Genomic DNA, 24,258 nt, shown 5'->3' on the forward strand with positions numbered 1-24,258 from the left:
AGGTATCTACTACCCTTTCTATATCACTTTTACTGCTCCCACTGGAAGGCTATTGCTGGTATCTACTACCCTTTCTATATCACTGTTACTGCTCCCACTGGAAGGCTATTCCAGGTATCTACTACCCTTTCTATATCACTGTTACTGCTCCCACTGGAGTGGGAGTCTATTCCTGGTATCTACTACCCTTTCTATATATCTGTTACTGCTCCCACTGGAGTGGGAGGCTATTCCTGGTATCTACTACCTTTTCTATATCACTGTTACTGTTCCCACTGGAAGGCTATTGCTGGTATCTACTACCCTTTCTATATCACTGTTACTGATCCCACTGAAGTCGGAGGCTATTCCTGGTATCTACTACCCTTTCTATATAACTGTTACTGCTCCCACTGGAAGGCTATTTGAGGAATCTACTACCCTTTCTATATAACTGTTACTGCTCCCACTGGAAGGCTATTGCTGGTATCTACTACCCTTTCTATATCACTGTTACTGCTCCCACTGGAGTGGGAGTCTATTCCTGGTATCTACTACCCTTTATATATCACTGTTACTGCTCCCACTGGAAGGCTATTGCTGGTATCTACTACCCTTTCTATATCACTGTTACTGCTCCCACTGGATTGGGAGGCTATTCCTGGTATCTACTACCCTTTCTATATCACTTTTACTGCTCCCACTGGAAGGCTATTGCTGGTATCTACTACCCTTTCTATATCACTGTTACTGCTCCCACTGGAAGGCTATTCCAGGTATCTACTACCCTTTCTATATCACTGTTACTGCTCCCACTGGAGTGGGAGTCTATTCCTGGTATCTACTACCCTTTCTATATCACTGTTACTGCTCCCACTGGAGTGGGAGGCTATTGCTGGTATCTACTACCCTTTCTATATCACTGTTACTGCTTCCACTGGAAGGCTATTCCAGGTATCTACTACCCTTTCTATATCACTTTTACTGCTCCCACTGGAAGGCTATTGCAGGTATCTACTACCCTTTCTATATCACTGTTACTGCTCCCACTGGAGTGGGAGTCTATTCCTGGTATCTACTACCCTTTCTATATCACTGTTACTGCTCCCACTGGAGTGGGAGGCTATTCCTGGTATCTACTACCCTTTCTATATCACTGTTGGCCTTTACCGCTCTCACTGGAAGGCTATTTCAGGTATTTACTACCCTTTCTATATCACTGTTACTGCTTCCACTGGAAGGCTATTCCAGGTATCTACTACCCTTTCTATATCACTGTTACTGCTCCCACTGGAAGGCTATTCCAGGTATCTATTTATTGCTTCCACTGTAAGGTTGTTCTGTGTATCTACTACCCTTTCTATATCCGTTACCGTTTTTCGTGTCACGCTGTTTGGGCCTATAATTTGTTCTACACTATATGGAAACCAGAGTTTCTGAAATCACATCCATCCCACTCTTTTATATACGTTAAGGCTATTTTTTATTTTAAATATTCTGTCTGGTTTTTCCTGTCTCCCAGCAGTGTTTGCAGTAAGATTGTCACTGCATGCTGTATTTATGGAGATTGTACTGAGTAAAACATAGAAACACAATGTAACAATATAACAACAATACAAAGTTAACTCCAGGGAAACATAGAAACACACTGTAACAATATAACAACAATACAAAGTTAACTCCAGGGAAACATAGAAACACACTGTAACAATATAACAACAATACAAAGTGAACTCCAGGGAAACATAGAAACACACTGTAACAATATAACAACAATACAAAGTTAACTCCAGTGAAACATAGAAACACACTGTAACAATATAACAACAATACAAAGTGAACTCCAGGGAAACATAGAAACACACTGTAACAATATAACAACAATACAAAGTGAACTCCAGGGAAACATAGAAACACACTGTAACAATATAACAACAATACAAAGTTAACTCCAGTGAAACATAGAAACACACTGTAACAATATAACAACAATACAAAGTTAACTCCAGTGAAACATAGAAACACACTGTAACAATATAACAACAATACAAAGTTAACTCCAGTGAAACATAGAAACACACTGTAACAATATAACATCAATACAAAGTGAACTCCAGGGAAACATAGAAACACACTGTAACAATATAACAACAATACAAAGTTAACTCCAGTGAAACATAGAAACACACTGTAACAATATAACAACAATACAAAGTGAACTCCAGTGAAACATAGAAACACACTGTAACAATATAACATCAATACAAAGTGAACTCCAGTGAAACATAGAAACACACTGTAACAATATAACAACAATACAAAGTTAACTCCAGTGAAACATAGAAACACACTGTAACAATATAACAACAATACAAAGTGAACTCCAGGGAAACATAGAAACACACTGTAACAATATAACAACAATACAAAGTGAACTCCAGTGAAACATAGAAACACACTGTAACAATATAACAACAATACAAAGTGAACTCCAGGGAAACATAGAAACACACTGTAACAATATAACAACAATACAAAGTTAACTCCAGTGAAACATAGAAACACACTGTAACAATATAACAACAATACAAAGTTAACTCCAGTGAAACATAGAAACACACTGTAACAATATAACAACAATACAAAGTTAACTCCAGTGAAACATAGAAACACACTGTAACAATATAACATCAATACAAAGTGAACTCCAGGGAAACATAGAAACACACTGTAACAATATAACAACAATACAAAGTTAACTCCAGTGAAACATAGAAACACACTGTAACAATATAACAACAATACAAAGTGAACTCCAGGGAAACATAGAAACACACTGTAACAATATAACATCAATACAAAGTGAACTCCAGGGAAACATAGAAACACACTGTAACAATATAACAACAATACAAAGTTAACTCCAGGGAAACATAGAAACACACTGTAACAATATAACAACAATACAAAGTTAACTCCAGTGAAACATAGAAACACACTGTAACAATATAACAACAATACAAAGTGAACTCCAGGGAAACATAGAAACACACTGTAACAATATAACAACAATACAAAGTGAACTCCAGGGAAACATAGAAACACACTGTAACAATATAACAACAATACAAAGTTAACTCCAGTGAAACATAGAAACACACTGTAACAATATAACAACAATACAAAGTGAACTCCAGGGAAACATAGAAACACACTGTAACAATATAACATCAATACAAAGTTAACTCCAGTGAAACATAGAAACACACTGTAACAATATAACAACAATACAAAGTTAACTCCAGTGAAACATAGAAACACACTGTAACAATATAACAACAATACAAAGTTAACTCCAGTGAAACATAGAAACACAATGTAACAATATAACAACAATACAAAGTGAACTCCAGGGAAACATAGAAACTCACTGTAACAATATAACAACAATACAAAGTGAACTCCAGGGAAAAACGACAAAAACTCACGGAAACTGAACAATGTTTAAAAAATGGTTAAAGTTTAAAACATTGAAACTGCAATGAAACTTTTTGTCAATGAGCTGTGAAGTATTCAGGATTTAGATATAAAAACAGCTTGCGCATGCCTGGTGGCTCTATCGAAGTGACTGAGAATCCCCAACATTTCTTCAGATCACGTTTAACCCCTTAAGGACATATGACATGTGTGACATGTCATGATTCCCTTTTATTCCAGAAGTTTGGTCCTTAAGGGGTTAAAGGCTAACAGACAATGGGGTGTTAAAGGACAGAGAGTTTGGTTTGGACTATCCTGCGGTCTGGGAAATGGGAGGGGATTCAGGCACCGCTTCCTAAATCCAGCTTCTATATGTAAGGAAATAGCAAGGGATCTGTGAGTGGGGACTGGAACATTCTCATCTCACTCAGTCTTCCCTGAGTCTTGGATCGAGCACTGTCCCCTATAACCCTCAGCCCAGCGAGGACGGCTGAGAGTTGTGACCTAGGAATCAGTGACCTGGGAAGCAGCTATTGACTGGGAAGCAGCGAATGGGAATTATCAGACACGGACTGTCATCCAATATCCAAGGAGACGTGTAACGAATGGGCATGGCGTTCCCCTGTTTTTTCTGCGCCCTACTTGCGATCTCCTGGCTGGATGGCGAGGGGCTGGTCTGGGGAATTACTTTGGCCACTGAAGGTATTATACATCCGTTGCAAATTCCAAAATGTCTGAATAACAGAGAGATTTAGAAATTCAAGTCGAATTTTACAATTTCAAACATTACAAATCACCCAAAATAATTCTGCCCATGTGCTATTTAATCTTTAATAATCCCGTCTAATCTGACTCCCTGCTAATGTGTTTTTATATTATTATTATTATTATTATTATTATTATTTTAGTTCAGCATTGCAGGTTTAAGTGGTTTAATTTCAGATCCCACGATGCAAGGTACAATAGCTGTCCTGGCTGAGAGTGATCAGAATGTGAATAATACATTGTACTGCTAGCGCAAGCAGAAATGTTATTTAGAGACCACACTGGTCTGTCCCTATTATACATTAAAATCGAAAATATTTACGCGGTATATTTATGGCCTCTTGAGTTCAGACAATATTTCCCAGGATCCCCCTGGCTTGATCCTGATTGGCTGTTTAACTTGTCTTGCTGTAATATTGTATTTTTTAATTTGACCTTTTTATAATGTGTTGCTAACATCAAGGAGTTTTTTTTTTTTTGCAGTTCAGTTTGATGCGGAAGTAAAGTACAGAATGTATGAGGGGGGTGGGGGAGGAGTATTTGATAAACTGAGAATTGTGGAGAATTTTTAATTAAATTTTTTAGCCAGAAATAGTGAAACTGGACAATATGTTATTTGGAAAATGTTACAGTTCAGAACCTTAGACTAAACATTCTGTTCCTTGATCAGTTCTTCATCCTTTCTGGTTCCCTAAAAAAAAAAATAATAATAGTATCACCTCCTAATTCTTTAGAATTTCCTGAATCTTGTTTGTGTCATGCGTTCCATCCAGGATTCTCCTGATTATATTCATGGCCCAGCTTACCCTGTGATGGTTTATTCACAAAAAAACTGACCTGCAACTTTTAATTCACAATTGCTGAGTTTAAAATCTCTAAAACACAGAAGAAATTATTTATTTTAGCCTAAATTTGTTAGGTTTAATATTTATGTCTCAATCCACTGTTGAGTGCACTCTTGTAGAAATGTCATATTTTTTCATAGGTGAATCTAGATACACTTTTTCAGTTTATTGCAGAGACTGGCTCCATATTACAAATAACAGAGATTACAGAGAGCCGTTTTCAAATCATCATTTCCCCGGCTAGCCCTGTTATTTTAATCTGTCATTTACCCGGTTATTGAGGTGCGTTAGGAAGGAAATTAATATATGTGACACACAGGCAGTTAAAGGGACACTGCAGACCCCCTAAAGGCGTTTATCTTGCTGAAAGTTTAATAGAAATTGTCAGGTATAAATGAACTTGTTACACCCACTCTGACTGTCAATCAGACAACTGGTCCTATTACTTCCTGTTTTTGTTTAGCTCAGTGGAGATAAACTAAAGAGGCAGCAATTGCCCAGAGCACCTGCAAAGACTTATTAGCTGCATTAGGAAGTCTGTGATTGGACAGCTGCAGAAAGTCTGGGCGGGGTTAGAAGGGGAGGGCTTGTCAAGGCTGCAGACAAGAGATCTGCAGCTTTTTCAGGCGTTTTTTATATATACACCTATCAAAACAAAATATTAAATGCAAGCATGTTTTCACTGGGCTATATCTACTAAACAGTGATTTTAGTTTTGTCGTATTTGGCCAGTGGAATGTCCTTTTAATGGGCAGTACCAACTCAATTTCATCCTTAGAAGACAAGCAACCATCTAGTGAGTATGGTCCTAAGCTCTTCATTCACTCTTTTACCAAGCCACATCTGCTTTTTTACTTATAACTCCTTTACATTTGCAGGAGGAGCCAGCACAAAAGGCTGACATCCTGAATAGCTCTACCTCCACAGCTGGATGCTCGCTTGAGTCTTTTAACAGGGAAAAAAATTCCCTGTTTGTTGCAGCTCTGGACCCACCCTTATGTGCCTAGTCCATTCAGTGGTCATAGTTGCTTGGCTAACAGCCCCGGTGGAGGAGCTGCTTGGCTAACGGCCCCGGTGGAGGAGCTGCTTGGCAAACAGCCCCGGTGGAGGAGCTGCTTGGCTAACAGCCCCGGTGGAGGAGCTGCTTGGCTAACAGCCCCAGTGGAGGAAATGCTTGGCTGACAGGCCCTGGTGGAGGAGATGCTTGGCTAACGGCCCCGGTGGAGGAGCTGCTTGGCTAACAGCCCCGGTGGAGGAGCTACTTGGCTAACAGCCCCAGTGGAGGAGATGCTTGGCTGACAGGCCCTGATGGAGGAAATGCTTGGCTGACAGGCCCTGGTGGAGAAAATGCTTGGCTGACAGGCCCCGGTGGAGGAGATGCTTGGCTAGTAGCCCTGGTGGAGGTGCTGCTTGACCAATGGCCCCGGTGGAAGAGCTGCTTGTGTGACAGGCCTGGGTGGAGGAGATGCTTGTCTCACAGGCCCCGATAGAGAAGTTGCTTAGCTGACAGTCTCTGGTGGAGGAGATGCTTGGCTAATAGCCCTGGTGGAGGTGCTGCCTCACCAACTGCCCCGGTGGAGTAGCCTCTTAGCTAATAGCCCTGGTGGAAGAGCTGCTTGTGGATCACCATTTAAGATGAGGGACTGTGTGTCTGGCTTCCATGTACCACTATTGTGTCTCAGGACAGCTTGCCGAACTGCCCTCTACTCTTTTAGGAAATTGTGTAAAATGCCAGACTAACTGCCGATGGGTATTGGAATCTGAGATAAGTGACCTCCTACGGATGTGTCCTTTCCCCGCTCGCCATACACATGGCTGTTTATTAAGGTGAAGAACTGAGTCGTTTAAAGCTTTCCCCTTAATTTTGAGAAATCACTAGAGTTAACTCCTGCGTGACATCTCTGTGTGTATAGTCACAGGCCTATTGTCTATCACACAAGCAAGAAATGTTCCCTATCAGTATTACTCCAGACAACCTTCCTGATCTCAGCGACAATCCATGCATTATAGGACTAAGTCACAAAATGGACATTTCTAGACATTTCTGCTTTAATTATCTTTTTTTTTTTACTGTCAATAAAACATAAAAGTGTCTCACAAGAAATTAAACTAATAAAAGATTGCAAGTAGATATTCAGAACTTTTAGTACAACATCTGTTCAGGGTTTTTCACTAAAGTCCGAACAGTCAGAAATTCAGAATGAATTGAAAATAAACTGCAGATTTAAGGACGAATATCATCGCCCCCTTTAAATTCCTAATAATTATCACTAAATAAACTTGTTTTGTGTTAATTACTAACCACGCTCCTTAGATCCAGCCTTCGCATTGTATACAGTAACTCTCCCACAAGTATTTACTATGATATGCCCATTTAAAGGGACAGGATCATGGCGTTCAAAATTTATATTTTATTTCCCTCTAAGTAAAACTTATTAACACTGAAATTTATGATACAATACATGTGTTTATTTGAGGCTGCTGGTATCTTGTTTTTTTCCGGATGGGGGGGAAGGAATTTCCGTAGCAATCTTCCATCTATTTCCTGTTTGTAAAGTGCTATTAACCCTATCGTGCCGTGTGCTGTGTACGAACCATTCATCACACAAAGGGTAAAAAACCCACGGCTCCCTCAGCTGTGATCCTTTACACATATATTGCTGGGGGATGATGCATGCCGTTCCTTTAAATGTTTGTTATTGCTATTTGTTATTGTAATCTTTAACATTCCTGTCTGATGAGGGCCTGTGTTTACATCATTATCCATTCTGCCCTGCAGGTAGTAGAATCACAGGGCTGACAATATAAGATCAGTTCACTACACAGGGATCCTGTGATCCATATTTCTGGGGAGCACTCTCATGCTCTGTGTCCAGGTATCTAGACATATAATGTTTACACTTCCTTTATTGCACAATATGTTTAATTTAGAGTTTCGTATCTCCTGCTCTGTTAATAGCTTGTTAGAACTTGCAGGGGCCTCCTGTCTGTGGCTACAATTCAATTTACAGAACCGTTTAGGTCAAATCTCTATTGTTTCTGTTTATGCAGCCCTATCCTCACCTCCCCTAGCTGTGACTGACACAGTCTGCATGAAAAAAAAATGGTTTATTTTTCGATCAGATGCAAAGTTCCACCCATAAGCAGAATTTAAGAATAAAATAATAAAGAATAAAAGAAAGGCAAAGTTTCATATAAATTATATATAGAGCATATCTGCTGAATGCCCTGGTGGGCTTTACTTCAGGTGCCTCCTCTCAGGTGCTCACCCTTTGAAACAGGTTTCTTTGAAAACACAATAGTAATCTGAGCTCATTTGCATGTCAAACTGGGAACTCTGAATTAATTTCTGTTTTGGATTATGAACAATATTAGGGGGAGGATTAGGGGCAGGACTAAGGTAAATATGTACATGTAGGATATCATTGTACTCGAGAACTTTAGAAAAATACAAATATGGGGTATTTGCAGTACTGGGACGACATGTGTGGTCTGTGAATTTCCCCAAAATACAACATGTGTGGAAAGATGTGAATTGTGTTTTTGACACTTCACTGATGGTTTATTTTGTAATAGTTTGGTAGATAAAAGAAAACGTATGTATTTTTTTTTTAATCTTAGTTTGCAATAGCTGCAGATCTACTGTGTATATAAATGTGTATGTGATGTATGTGTGCATCTATGTGTTTAACATGTTTCTCTCATGCAGCAGTATTTGGTGTCCTTGTTAATTGTTCTCAAAATACGAAATAGAATTCGATGTAACAGTACAATTTAATTAAAGACGCTAGACATACATTTTGGAAGAATACAAATATAGCGTATTTGCAATAGTGGGACATGTGTGGTCTGTGAATTTCCCCAAAATACATGTGTCGAAAAAGAAAAAAACCCACAGAATGTTACCCGATTTAACCCCTTAGTGACCAGACCGCTTTTCAATTTTCTTACCGTTTGGGACCAGGGCTGTTTTTGCATTTCTGCGGTATTTGTGTTTAGCTGTAATTTTCCTCTTACTCTTTTACTGTACCCACACATATTATATTGCGTTTCTCACCATTAAATGGTCTTTCTAAAGATATCATTATTTTCATCATATCATATAATTTACTATAAATGTTTTTATAAAATATGATGAAAAAATTAAAAAGAAACACTTTTTCTAACTTTGACCCCCCAAATCTTTTACGCATCTACTACCGCCACAAAAACACCCATGCTAAATAGTTTCTAAATTGTGTCCTGAGATTAGAAATACCCAATATTAACATGTTCTTAGCTTTTTTTTTTGCAAGTTATAGGGCAATAAGTACAAGTAGCACTGAAGTTAACGCAAAATTAATGCAAGTTACATTGTAACATTGTAAAACTGATATCTGTCAGGAATCCCTTTAAAAGAAGACAACCTAAGGTATTAAACTTGGGGTATTTTGACTCTTTTCATGCTCTTTTCATGCAACCATTTTACCACCAATCTATGCCAAATTTAAAAGAAAAAAAATCAAATAATTGGTGATTTTTTTTGACACACATAGCAATTTAAGAATACATGTACTGAGAACTTTAAGGGTTACTGCCAGGGACCACCCCTATATGTGTTCAGCAACATCTCCTGAGTACAGCGATACTACCCATGTATAGGTGTGTCGGGTTCTCTGGGGGCTAAAAGACCTTATTTGGAGGATGCGCATTCCAGTCTTCCAACTTGGAATTTTCACAGCTGGTCATCATGCACCATTTGGGACATTTTTGAAGCTGGCCAATGTAATTTACCCCCATCAAACCACATATTTTTTTTAAAGTAGACAACCCGCGGTATTCAAAATGGGGTATATCCACTCTTTTTTAGTAGCCACTTAGTCACAAACCCTGGCCAAAATTAGCTTTTATATTTGTTTAGTTTTTTTCATTTTTTACACATAAATTGCAATTTCACCGATGATATTATCAGTATAATACATTCTACTGCTCTAAAACACTCATATTTGTGTAGAGTAGTGCCTCACGGGTACAACAGTACCCCTCAAGTATGGGTTTTATGGTGATATGGAAAGTTATAGGGTCAAACATAAGATTTGCCTATTTCTAATTCTGTAAATTGCTATTTACCAGATTGGCTATGTTGCCTTTGAGGCGGTATGGCAGCCCAGAAATGAAAATTAACCCCACCATGACATACCATTTGAAAAAGTAGACAGCTCAGGGTATTCAAAATGGGATATGTCCAGTCTTTTGTAGTAGCCACTTAGTCACAAACACTGGCCAAAGTTATCATTTATATCTGTTTGTGTGTGTAAAATACAAAAAATGAATATGAATGCTAACTTTGGCCAGTGTTTGTGACTAAGTAGCAACTAGAAAAAACTGGATATACCCTATTTTCAATACCTTGGGTAGTCTACATTCACAAATGGTATGCCATCATGGGGGTCATTCTTATTCCTGGGCTACCATACGGTCTCAAAGGCAACGTAACCAATCGGGAATTTCAATGTGAAAAAACTGAAAAATGTAAAAAGCTATATTTGACCCTGTAACTTCCCATAACACCATAAAACCTGTACATAGGGGGTACTGTTTTACACGTGAGACTTTGCTGAATACAAATATGTGCATTTTATGGCAGTAAAAGCAAACAGTATAAAATAGCCAATTTAGCAAACTTCAATGAAAAAAATGAAATGGGCAAGCCTTATATTTGACCCTGTAACTTTCAGAAACACTATCAAACCTGTACATGAGTGTTTCAAGACAGTAAAACGTACCACAACAATGATATCGTCAGTGAAAGTGCAGTTTTTGTTTAAAAACTACAAATATATACTTTTGTTTTGGATTCTGTGACTACAACCAAAGTAAAAATATTACTTAGCCAAATTTGGCAAAGTTTTAGCATTAAAACTGTAATTCACCGCTTGCAGTATTTGTCTTCCAACTACAAAAAATGTATTGAAATCCTAGACATATTAAGCATTTTAACAATCGGTCTAATCGGTAATTCTAGTTTGAGTGTAGAACTTATGATAAAGTATGTAACACTGAGGGGGGAAAAATGTTTTATTTCCCCCATGTTTTATAGTTATAATATTATTTAATATTGGGTAATGCATACATATAGAGTATCAGAAGATACCAATTTCCTATTTAAAAAGTTATACATAGTACGTATGGGTGCACTTAAACAGAAATGGGGAAATTGTGATAGAATTAACTCATGGCAAAAGGCCAAAAAGGCCTCGTTACAAATACATTGTATCACGAAAAAGCCTTGGCCGTTAAGAGGTTAACTGCCACAAATCAAATGAGCACATTCAGGGATAATGTTTGCACTAGCTACCATTCATTTATAACTAAAGAGAAATTTCAGATCAGATTTGTGAATTTCCTCTGCTTTTTACAATTTGAGGGAACCTTTAGACCTTGTGCATAATTCAATTAAGTAAAACAGACAAATAGTCAAACCCTCCCTCTTCTAAATATAAAGGCAGAACACACTGGCCGGAATTCTGGGACATTGTTCGACCCTTTTGTTTTTTCCAAACATGTTCCTGTTGAGTTCATTCCTAACATTTTTGGAACGCTATTGTTAGAGATCTGTCCTTAGAATGTTTGTATCATCTTTCCTAGATAAACAGCAGAACTAATAATGATAAAGTCTCCAAAGTGGACTCCTGACCCCAACTTTCAGAGATACAGAGACCCTGGAGTTAATGTTATACAATGAGAACGTCTGATGGGGCCGTCTCTGGGGCAGGACAAAAGGAGCTGTTGCTCTAAGCCAAGCTATTCCTCATGAGTTGCTTATTTAACTTTTTTTTTTATTATTTATTTGGTTTCAAGTGTTACTTTTATACTTCGAATAAACATTTAAATCATTTTTTTTTAAAATATGAAAATATAGAAAAATATATCAGTTATATAAAAAAATCCATATATCACAAGATTTTAATATTTTTTTAAATATTAAATTGAAAAGTTTATCCAACAATATTAAATGGAGGACATGGTTGTTAACTATATGATGTCTTGTTTTAAACAGTGTCTGTGTTATATTCTGTATATTATTATGAAAATGACCTCTGTGAAAATACATGTAAATGTTTGAATTTATTCAGCTGCTCTGAATTTTCCTAGAATCCCATGCTACATACCAGGGGAGAGCTAGCAAGTACGAATGAATGACATTCATCTCTCAGATCTCCGAGTGGGTGGTTCCATTCATACACATGCAAGCACACACAGTCTTTATTTAAAGGGACACTATAGGCACCCAGACCACGTCATCTCATTGAAGTGGTCTGGGTGCAGTGTCCCAGTCCCCCTTAGTCCTGTAATGTAAATCATTGTTTTAAAGAAACTGCAATGATTACATTGCAGGACTAAGATTGCCTCTAGTAATTGTCAATCAGACAGCCACTAGAGGCACTTCCTGGTGGCTATCCGACTTCTTGTCACCTGACACTGGACGTGCCGGTTAGGTGACATAGTGAATGCTCTCCTATGGGGAGGGCCTAGTGTGCTTGTGGTGCTCGCTGACCTTGAATGAAGTGGAGTGCCTACATGACAAATGGAGATTGCCGCTGGAATTCAGTAAGTGTCGAAAGTGTTTTTTAACCCATTTTGTGACATGGAGGGCAAGGTGTGGGGAGGCCAGGGAGAACTATAGTGTTAGGAATACAACTTTGTATTCGTTACACTATAAAATCCCCTAAAGAGGTCCTATCTGTGCCCAGAAGAATTGGAGCGTATCCTCTCCTTGGGGTCCCCTGATATACATGTGATCTAACCGCACAACTGCCATTAGTGTCCCTTCCCCATGGACCAGTATATTTGAACATGTGCCATAGTGAAACGCCCTACCTGGCCAACGCTGTTCTTGGCATATAATGTTATCACTTGTACATAAGGGCATTGACTTGCATGGGGTGGTCCTTATAGGGGGTATGCTGTGTATTGTATAAAAAAAACTCCAACAAAATGTACGGTGTGAACATGATTTCCGACTATCTTACATCGCTCTTATTATCTGATTTAGCTGTAATTCACTGCCTGCAGGAGGAAAGTGTTAATGAAACACTCACAAAGACTTTACAAACACAGCTATGACATCCGCAAACTGAATCACTTTGTACATACATACAAAGAACAATCGCTTGGTACACAGAGATGACATCATTCCAGTGCATTACAGGAGTTGAAAATCTGTTACAATGACAAGGCTTACAATGATTCTCTAGATAGCTAATATCCAATGCACTGTAAGCTTGTTTGAGCAGGGTCCTCTTCAACCTATCGTTGAAGACGTAAGTTTTCTTGTAATTGTCCTTTTTATAGTTAATTCCCCCCATCTTATAATATTGTAAAGCGCTACGGAATCTGTTAGCGCTATATAAATGGCAATAAAAATACTACTACTACTAATAATAATAATACAGGTAATTGGCCCATAGTTCCCTTCTTGCGATTTAAAAAAAAATGTGACGGGGAAAAAAATAATATTAGAAAATTGAAAAGTAAACTGCAGCCCCTGCAGTCTCACTCCTCAATTCTCTGCCGTTTTATAAATAAATCACTTTGTTTCTGTTTATTTAGCCCTAGCCACATCTTCCCTGGCTGGGACTGGCACAGCCTGCATGAACAAATTGTTTCATTTTCAGATGTAACTTTACTTTAAATGTTTTTATCTCCTATTCTCTAAATAGAGCTTTAATCACACACAGGATGATCATGTAGGAGATAAGTTTTAAATTAAAGGGACACTATAGTCACAACTTTAGCTTACTGAAGCAGTTTTGGTGTATAGAACGTGCCCCTGCAGCCTCACTGCTCAATCCTCTGCCATTTATGAGTTAAATCCCTTTGTTTATGAACCCTAGTCACACCTCCCTGCATGTGACTTGCACAGCCTTCCATAAACACTTCCTGTAAAGAGAGCCCTATTTAGGCTTTCTTTATTGCAAGTTCTGTTTAATTAAGATTTTCTTATCCCCTGCTATGTTAATAGCTTGCTAGACCCTGCAAGAGCCTCCTGTATGTGATTAAAGTTCAATTTAGAGATTGAGATACAATTATTTAAGGTAAATTACATCTGTTTGAAAGTGAAACCAGTTTTTTTTCATGCAGGCTCTGTCAATCATAGCCAGGGGAGGTGTGGCTAGGGCTGCATAAACAGAAACAAAGTGATTTAACTCCTAAATGACAGTGAATTGAGCAGTGAAATTGCAGAGGAATGATCTATACACTAAAACTGCTTTATTTAGCTAAAGTAATTTAGGTGACTATAGTGTTCCTTTAAACATAATGTGCAATAAAGGAAATATAAAGATTAGATTACTCTTTATAGGAAGTGTTTAGGAAGGCTGTGCAGGTCACATGCAGCGAGGTGTGACCAAATCTGTATAAACAAAGACCTAAATTACAGATATGTGAGCAGTGAGACTGCAGGGGCATTGTCTTTACATCAAAACTGCTTCATTAAGCTAAAGATGTGTTGGTGACTATACAGTAGTGTCCCTTTAATAAAGTACTCATCTGATGATTTGCATTTTTGACACTTCACTGATTTTTTGTGCTGCAATAGTCTAGTAGATAAAAGATAATGCATTTTTTTTTTTTTAAATCTTAGTTTGCAACAACTGCAGATCTAGTGTGTATATAAATATGTGTGTGTGTGATGTCTGTGTATGTATATATAATGTTTCTCTTACCGGGTGTCCTTGTTCAATGTTACGTTTTCAAAATACCAAATAGAATTCGATTTACCAGTGCAATGTAATTAAAGACACTGTATTTAAATTTTATTTCCAGGTTCAAAAACTCTTTCTGATGAGTTTGCACCTCGGATCATCGATCATCCTTCGGATTTGGTTGTACAAAAAGACAAACCAGCTACTCTGAATTGTCGGGCGGAGGGCAATCCAGCACCTACTATCGAATGGTATCGCAATGGAGAATATGTGGAAACTAACAAAAACACTCAACATCCCCAACGCGTTCTGCTACCGGGAGGATCACTGTTTTTCTACCAACTCAAAGGGAAATCCGATGAGGGAATCTATATGTGTGTAGCACGAAACCATCTAGGAACCGCTTACAGCAGGAACTCTTCTCTCTTCATTGCTGGTGAGAATCAGGGCCGGATTAACATAGGGGCTGATGGAGCTGCAGCTCCAGGCCCAGGCCCATGGAATAGGCCCATTTAAAAAAAAAAAAAAAAAATGTGTAAAAAAAAATTTTTTTTTTAATTTTTTTTTTTTTACACACTACTCTTAGGTTTGCCATCTGACTGGTATTTTAATGGTACAGCTGGTATTTGAGGCTGCCTGGCTGTGCTGGTATTGCAGTAATACCGGCAATACAAATGCAGGTATTTTTCTCAGAATAAATGGAGATTACTCTGCAATACCAGCACCGGCGAGTAGGGGTCACTGTGTGTGGAGAGAGGCAGGGATAGGAAGTTACTGCTTCTCTCTACTCACTGATCCGTGGGGGAGCAGCAACACAGCCAGCAGCTCTACAGCTCAGGTAAGTGAGGGATGGGGGGAAAGGCAGCAGGGACACATGGGGACACTGAGACACTAGGGGACACATGGGGACACTGAGACACTAGGGGGACACTGAGACACTAGGGGACATATGGGGACACTGAGACACTAGGGGACCCAGACACATGGTGAGACAGACACTAGGGGACACTGAGACATGGGGACACAGACACTGGGAGAACTGGGAACACTGAGACACTTGGGGACACTGGAAAACATGGGGACACTGAGACACTAGGGGACACCGGGACTCATGGAGATGCTGAGACACATGGGGACGCTGTGAGACATAGGGACATTGGGAGACACCTAGACATTGGGACATGGAGACACTATGTCCCCATGTCTCCCAGTGTCCCCATGCCCCCCATCCAGTGTCCCTAGTGTCTCAATGTCCCATGTCTCTCAGTGTGCCTAGTGTCACCAAGTGTCCCTATATGTCCCAGTGTCCCCATGTCTATGTCCACAACTGTCCCCATGTCTCCCAGTGTCCCCAAGTGTCTGTCTCCCAGCCAGTGTCCCCTAGTCTCCCAGTGTCCCCTAGTCTCCCAGTGTCTGTGTTCCCATGTCTCTGTGTCCCTAGTGTTTTAGTGTCCCCAAATGTTTCAGTGTCCCCATGTCTCCCAGTGTCTGTGTTCCTAGTGTCTCAGTGTGCCTAGTGTCCCCATGTCTCCCAGTGTCCCTATATGTCCCAGTGTCCCCATGTCTATGTCCACAACTGTCCCCATGTCTCCCAGTGTCCCCAAGTGTCTGTCTCCCATCCAATGTCCCCAGTGTCCCCTAGTCTCCCAGTGTCCCCTAGTCTCCCAGTGTATGTGTTCCCATGTCTCTGTGTCCATGGTGTCTTAGTGTCCCCAAATGTTTCAGTGTCCCCATGTCTCCCAGTGTCTGTGTCCCCAGTGTCTCATTGTCCCCATTTCTCCCAGTTTCCCCTGTGTCTGTGTCCCCGGGTCTCTGTGTCCCCATGTCTCTCAGTGTCCCCATATCTCCCAGTGTCCCCATGTGTCTGTGTCCCCGGGTCTCTCAGTGTCCCCATGTCTCTCTGTGTCCCCATGTCTCTCTGTGTCCCCATGTCTCTCAGTGTCCCCAGTATCCTAGTGACATGGGGACACACTAAGACATTGGGACACTGGGAGAAATGGGGACACTGAGACACTGGGAGACTAGGGGACTGGGCGATATGGGGACACTGAGACTGAGACACTGGGAGACAGGGAGACACTGGGAGCAATCCATCTATACAGCAGAATCAAACTGTGAGTAGTTTGTTGGTGATTTTACAGACTTTTCTCTGATGTCACTCCTTATGATTTACATCATAACTAATTAATTATACAAATGATTAAGGCTGGTATTTTTTCCCAAGAAAGGTGGCAACCCTAACTACGCTTCACATACTCTTGCTTAAAGGAGCACTATAGGGCCAGGAACACAATCATGTATTTCTGACCCTATTATGTTAAAACCACAACCCTGGCCCCTTCTTGCCTCTCTAAATATAGTAAAATATTACTTGTATTCAAGTCTGCAGCTGCTGGCTCTGCCTCTGAACTGACTGTCTGCTGACATCTTTAGAAGTGGTGGTCTGAGAAAATTACAATACTTCCCCATAAGATTGGCTGAGACTGTGAACTAGGCAGATCAGGGGCAGAGCCAGCACAAGTCCAACATAGCCCTGGTCAATCAGCATCTCCTCATAAAAATAAATTGAATCAATGCATGTCTATGAGGAAAGTTCAGTGTCTGAATGCAGAGGGTGGAGACACTGAATGGCAGTGCTGCACACTAGGAAGTACTGCCCCAGGAAGCACCTCTAGCAGCCATATAAGGAGCAGCCAGTGGAGTTATTTTCTCTGAAAAGACAGTGTTTACTGCAAAAAGCCTGAATGGAATGATTCAACTTACCAGAACAAATACAATAAGCTGTAATTGTTCTGGTGACTTTAGTGTCCCTTTAAGTTTGGAAGCTTAAGAGGGATGTATGGGAACAAAACTTGTGTGGACTGGATGACAATAAAATTAGTTTAGGTAATGCAGACTTTGGTCTCTCTAACACTGTGGCATGTCCCCTTTCTTCTACACTCACTACATACACCTTTACTCTGTCCCAGACTATATACCAGGAACTTCTGCCTGCTAGTAATATGGTAAGGAGACAAGTGGACCAGCGAGTGCTAGGGGGCAGTCCTTAGAGCGCATCATTAGACGCATTTATGCCAAGCTCAGGGGGCTGACTGCATAGTTGTCAGGATCGGGACAGGGATCCAACACGCAGAGTACAAACAGGTGGTAGGTAAGTATACCGGACCTTAGAATGGCCGGACTTAACGTAAGGAGTAAGTAGAGAATGGTCTAGGAACAAGCCGAGGTCGGGGGAACGAGAGGACAGGTAAGCGAGAGACAAGCCGAGTCAAAGGGTAACAGAGATAAACAGGGTAGTACAAACAAGCCGGGTCAGAACCAAAGAGACAACTAGAATACAAGAGCACTGAGTGACTAGACAGGCTAGAACCACGACAGGGCAATGAGCAGATGCCGAAAGCCTTACTTTATACCTTGATTCTAGAGGGTAATCACGCCCCACGACGAGTCCTGATTAGTGCTCGGGACTTGACTGACAGGTCGACCCGGGTTGGCGTCATGACGTCGACTACTGAGCGTCGCGTCATATAAGGAAGTGGATCCCTCGCGGTCGGCTTGTAAATGGCCGAGAGAACCGCGAGGAACGGAAGAAACAACCCCTCTGGGAGGATAAACGTCTAAGTCTCTCACCTCCTCTGAGGTAGAGACTACAGGTACCCTGACAATAGTATGCCTTTAGTTGGACAGGTTGCATGATTGGCATTCATGCCAGGCTGTCCTTCAAATTCTTTGGACCTACATGCCCCCTTTTTGGGCATGTTCGCCCCTTTTGGCAATTCTGGTCACGTGATTCGCACCAGTGGCACACCCTTTTACCCCGCCCATTGACTTCCTGCTTCACTGAACACTGCTGTTAGGGGGCATGGATTTACTTGAAAGATGAAAGCATAAATTAGAGAGAGATTAGCATAGAGTATGTGTTTTCTTATAGCTGCATCCTATGAGTTTCCTTCCAGCACCATCTCCATCAGATACATGACCGTTGGGAGGTATGACTGTTTTAGTAAGTTGGTCGATAAGATTCCGTAATTAGGCTCATTATAATTGTCAGCACCAGGCCCACTGTGCTCTTAATCCGGCCCTGGTGAGAATAATCCTTATTATTAACCATTCAAAATCAGATGAAGAATGCGTTTATGCTCTAAACTACAGTCTGTTGTTGGCTTTCAATTATATTTATTAAAGTGAGAATTCAAAGTGAAGCTCGAATTTAAGGTGAAAATAGCCAAACTGGAAAAAAATAAATATTCTTCTTCTTAAATTATTGATATTCAACTATGCTTTCAATTTGGCTACTTTAACCTTAAATTTGAAATTCACTTTGAACTCTCCCTTTAGTAAATAACCCTTCAATAACCATTGGATTGTTTAGAAGGGAAGGGATTGGGTGACATGTGGGGGCTCGTATAGTAAATATTACGCTGAGTCAACCATAGAACTAACAGTAAAGGTTCTGTCAAAATTTATCAGAATGATGGCATTTTGAACACTGACCGTGAAAGGGGCACTCTGATAACCAAAACAACTTTTGCTTAACCCTTTCATTACCTAAATGAAGTACAAATTTTTTTTATTTTCATGTGTTTTGCAGTATGAAATCTAGTCCATAATGCCTCACTCAGCCTAATGTATACTCTAGATATGATTGCCAGCCTGTAGAGGAACAAATGTATCTGCCACAGCCCAATATTCACTGATATAATGACTGCAAAGGTGCTGAAAATGTAAGCTCACCTCCTGCAACCAAACCATAAAGGAAGTTTCAATGGGTCATACCATTCCTACAGTCATGGAGGAGGCAGGAGTGAATGGACTCTATCATATTACTATCAACATTAGCATTCCAGAGATTGGTAAAGATTGCTATAACAGTTTTCAATACTTTTATTTACTGTATTTGGGCATCATGCCCGTTGCCATTTTCAGTAAGCTTTACTGCTAGTAATGCCTTCGACTGTATATGAGAACAATTAAATTTGTATCATTTTATATTTTAAAAAGTATATTTAGGTTTTAGTAGCCAGAAAGGAATTATTTAGAGTCCTATTTTTTAGATAAATAGATGCTGAATTGTATGGTGTAACTGGAAACACATGGTTTAATGGCCAAGAATGTCTCTTTAAATCACAAGCATTACAAACGCTATTTAGGGATTTGCCATAAACAACGTAGAATGGAGACTAAATGGGAGTAAATTAACATTAACAGTATATAAAATAATGTATGATGTTCAGGCCTGAGTTAATAAGGCAGTTTGCAGATATGATTTATATATTCATTTTCGGCTTGTAAACAATATAACATGGGAACAGTGTTAGCAAGCCAAGCTGGAAATATATATCATTAATAAACGCAAACTTATTCTGGGGTGATTTATAATGAGCTTACAAATAATTCAACTATTTGATGATAAAGAGATGAAGGTTGCCCCTGCTTGGTGGCGCGACATAAAATGGTGTGATATGAGAGGTCTTAGAGTGGATAACAACACACATGGTGGGTTATAAGTAGTTTTGGTGGCTAAAGACATGCATGGTGGGTTATGAGTGGTCTTGGAGGGTCTAGAAACCCGCATGGTGGGTTATGAGTAGTCTTGGTGGCTAAAGACATGCATAGTGGGTTATGAGTGGTCTTGGTGGCTAAAGACATGCATAGTGGGTTATGAGTAGTCTTGGTGGCTAAAGACATGCATAGTGGGTTATGAGTGGTCTTGGTGGCTAAAGACATGCATGGTGGGTTATGAGTAGTCTTGGTGGCTAAAGACATGCATGGTGGGTTATGAGTAGTCTTGGTGGCTAAAGACATGCATGGTGGGTTATGAGTGGTCTTGGTGGCTAAAGACATGCATGGTGGGTTATGAGTGGTCTTGGAGGGTCTAGAAACCCGCATGGTGGGTTATGAGTAGTCTTGGTGGCTAAAGAAATGCATGGTGGGTTATGAGTGTGTCACAGAACCCCATTCCACCATGGACTAAATAGGCTATTATCACAGACTAAAAATAAATATTTTCATGATGAGAATGGGGTATGGATACCCTCTGGATGTTTATTCTGCTTCTCATCCAGAATTAGGGGCGTCGGGGAGTTGTCTGGATCCATCTTATGCATCGAGTGACGGACTGGGAAATACCCTGAAATGCTCTGGAAAGGTTTGCCGGATTTGGACTGTGCTGTGATCCAGTGAATCTTTGTTGGGGTATCTTTCATTCCCCCGACCACCAATCATGTTGTTCTTTTGCCAGGATGGGAATTCCATGGAGAGCTTCCCAGGGACATTTAAAATGTGTGGATGCCAACCTACCCAGAGCCCCAGGAACCCCTTTTTGCAAGACTGGGAAAAGCAGCCGCATGCCTGGAACTCTTAGTCAGATCGAAGAATAACTAGACGCAGTCAATATTTGACATGCTATAACTCGGGCGCAGATCTTCCAATCAAGCCGCTATTTGGACATTACTGGCGCTCGATGGAGAGCTATCCAGGGTTATATAATATGTGCGGGAGAGCTATGAAGTAAAAGGGTACACTTTGGGCTACATGTTTGGGAGGCACAGCTGTGGATTTTGCAATCAAGACCCCAAACAGAGTGGTGGGACTATTGTAATAGTCATTGGATTTCATGTAGGATCCCCTTGTGTGTGAATCCACATTTCTGTGTATACAAAGCTGTGGGTGTTCAATAAAGCTGCATTCTACTTCCCTACATTCAGTCTCAGCTAATATTTGGTGAAAACTATCTATAATCACTGCTTCACAGGCAAAAGGGTCTCCAGAGCTATAATCACCCCAGAGAGCTATGACCACTGCAAAGAGCTACAACCACTGCTGAGAGCTTTAACCACAGCATCCTTGTTCAGGGTGGCAGAGGCCCCAGTTAAGCTTTGGCGACTAGGTCTGAAGCGCTCCAGGGTCCCAAATTGCAGCTATGAAGCAAATTTATCTGATGTACGAAGTCGGAGTACAGGAGCTCTGTTACAGAGTTGTCTTAGAGTGGATAAAGACACACATGGTGGGTTATGCATGGTCTTGGAGTTACTAGAGACACACATGGTGGGTTATGAGTTGGGTTGGAGTTACTAGTGACCCACATGGTGAGTTATGAGTGGTTTTAGTGCATAACAAAAACACATGGTGGTTTATAAGTGTTCTTGGAGTGGCTAGAGACACACATGGTGAGTTATGAGTGGTCTTTGAATGGCTAACGACACTCATGGTGGCTAGAGACACACATGGTTGTTTATGAGTGGTCTTGGAGTGGCTAGAGAAAAACATGGTGGGTTATAAGTGATCTTGGAGTGGCTAGAGACACATATGATGTGTTTTGAGTGTTTTTTGTGGCTAAAGACCCACATGGTTGGTTATGAATGGTCTTGGAGTGGCTAGAGACACACATGATGGGTTATGAGTGGTCTTGGAGTGTCATGGTGGGTGGTGAGAAGACCCTGTGCCATGTCGGATCTCTGAAAATGTACTTTACTTCCTTATTTGAAATCAATAATATTACAGCAATGCATTATAAAATCAGTGAGCGTCCAATCATTGCAATGTCAGACCACACATGTTAAAAATATGGAGAAAAAAGGTCCCAGGACTCCAATGCTCTACAGTCACACTTTTTAGAAAAGGTGGACACAGCAATGTTTCGGCCTTACATTGGGTCTTTGTGAGAAAAATAATGTGACTGACATTTACCCCAATGTAGACAGATAGTTTGCATCGTGTCAAAATTCAGAGTTTATATTCTCATAATTCCCAACTGCGAATCTGGAATGTGTGTGTCATTCCATCACTTGATATACAACGAACATCTTCCCAATTTCACACGCAGGGCGTGTGCGTAAGCAGTGTATTTGTCACAGTTGAAAAGTTACACATAGTTATAAATTCTCCTTTTCCAAGGAATTCTTTGTATACTTTGAGTAGGGACAATAACTAACTAACAGTTTAATTAGCAGTGCAATTAATTCCTGTCAGACAGCACACAGGGGCTTTAATTAACACTTTGTTAGATGACAAGTCTCCCACGGGATCTGTGAAGCCCCCTCGGAGGGTCAGTAACTATAAATATTCATTAAGGGGGTGGACGACAGTATTTCACATAACTCTGATATTTCTGGGTAAAAGGACCTGTGGTTTAAATAGATCCTAATTGAGTGGTTTCATTGTGTAATTCAACCAGCTAAACAAAGCAATTACTGACCATTTCTAAACAACCCCCAATGATCCCAATAACAAGCAAAGTAGTATATTTAAAAAAAAATATATATCTCTGTGCGTCCATGAACTTATGTGCTTTTTACAAATCCTCTGTACCATTTGATTTTTATGATCTGTATATTGAAATACACGTGAAGGATAAAACACAAACCACTAATATTATACAGATAGGTTTTAATGGAATAATCAGTAATGGAGTAAAACATTTTTTAAATTAAATAAAACGTGGCTGCCATTTTCATATTGAATGTTTGGTAGAAATTTATAGCAGAGATTTTTTTAATAATATGGGGGAAAAAACTCGACAGAAACATCAGCAAATTATTTATTTATTAGAAAGGTAGTTTAATACAATTGTTTCAACCTTTAAACTTTTATAAATGAATGACAAGTTAAAAGTTAATTGTTGCTTTCTCAGAGAACATTTATAACATAGAACGCTGTGTCTGTCGTTAGTGATGTCACACAGCGCAAATCATAAAAAATGTCATATCTTAATGGATTATTTCCCAGATTATTAATCTGCTTCTCTCTTATCTCATTAGTCTCGACATAAATGTCCTTATAGCAGAATCATCAAATCGCCTTTACCAAATCCAGACTATAAAGGTGTAGAATTAAATTCCTCAGAACGGGACGTATATAGAAAACGACCCAGCTCGCTATCATAGGACTGTTAAAACACTTTGGCTCCTTGAGGGTTAAATTGTCTTTTTCAAGCTAAACTGGTGCGTTGGATATATAACGCAGTCCTAGAGAGCTTAGATAGTTTGTGCCTTAGTAATTAGAAAGAAAGGAACAAGGTGAGAGAATGCTAGTTTGTCCTAATAAAGGGGGAGTGACGGCTCCGAGTAACGGCCTCAGAGATGAGTCACTTTACACATCCTTTCTTAATGTGCATTTTCAATTCATTTTCGAAAGTACAGAGAGGATATGACTTGATAGGGAGGAAGGAAGTGTCTGAGATAGTTACTGTGTCCAGGCTCAAAAGCCAACACTGTGACCGCAGGCAAAACAATGACAGATTAAAGAATCCGACATTGACACACAGAGACACCCCTAATATATACAAATACCCTATGTATTCAGTGATCACATATCTACACAGTGACATACCCCATTCTAGGGACCCCAAAATCAACACAGTGACACCCCTTCTATGCAGAAACCCCATATCTATACAGTGACACCGCATCTATGAAGAGACCCCATATCTATACAGTGACACCCCATCTATGCAGGGACCCCATATCTATACAGTGACACCCCATCTATGAAGAGACCCCATATCT

General features: G+C 40.0%; 1 protein-coding gene across 3 annotated transcripts in view; it reads left to right on the forward strand.

The window, feature by feature from the left end:
• Nucleotides 1–24,258, forward strand: part of ROBO4 (roundabout guidance receptor 4) — a 122,053-nt gene that overhangs the window by 20,001 nt on the left and 77,794 nt on the right. For 2 of the 3 annotated variants that reach the window (XM_063437173.1, XM_063437174.1), the window contains exon 2: nucleotides 14,874–15,188. In XM_063437173.1, coding sequence (XP_063293243.1) covers nucleotides 14,874–15,188 — 315 coding nt within the window. Of the gene's footprint in view, nucleotides 1–3,858; nucleotides 4,159–14,873; nucleotides 15,189–24,258 lie in introns of those variants that run through there. The other variant, XM_063437175.1, reaches the window with a different exon arrangement.

The sequence above is a fragment of the Pelobates fuscus genome, chromosome 11 (assembly GCF_036172605.1).
Source record: "Pelobates fuscus isolate aPelFus1 chromosome 11, aPelFus1.pri, whole genome shotgun sequence".
Lineage (NCBI taxonomy): Eukaryota > Metazoa > Chordata > Amphibia > Anura > Pelobatidae > Pelobates > Pelobates fuscus.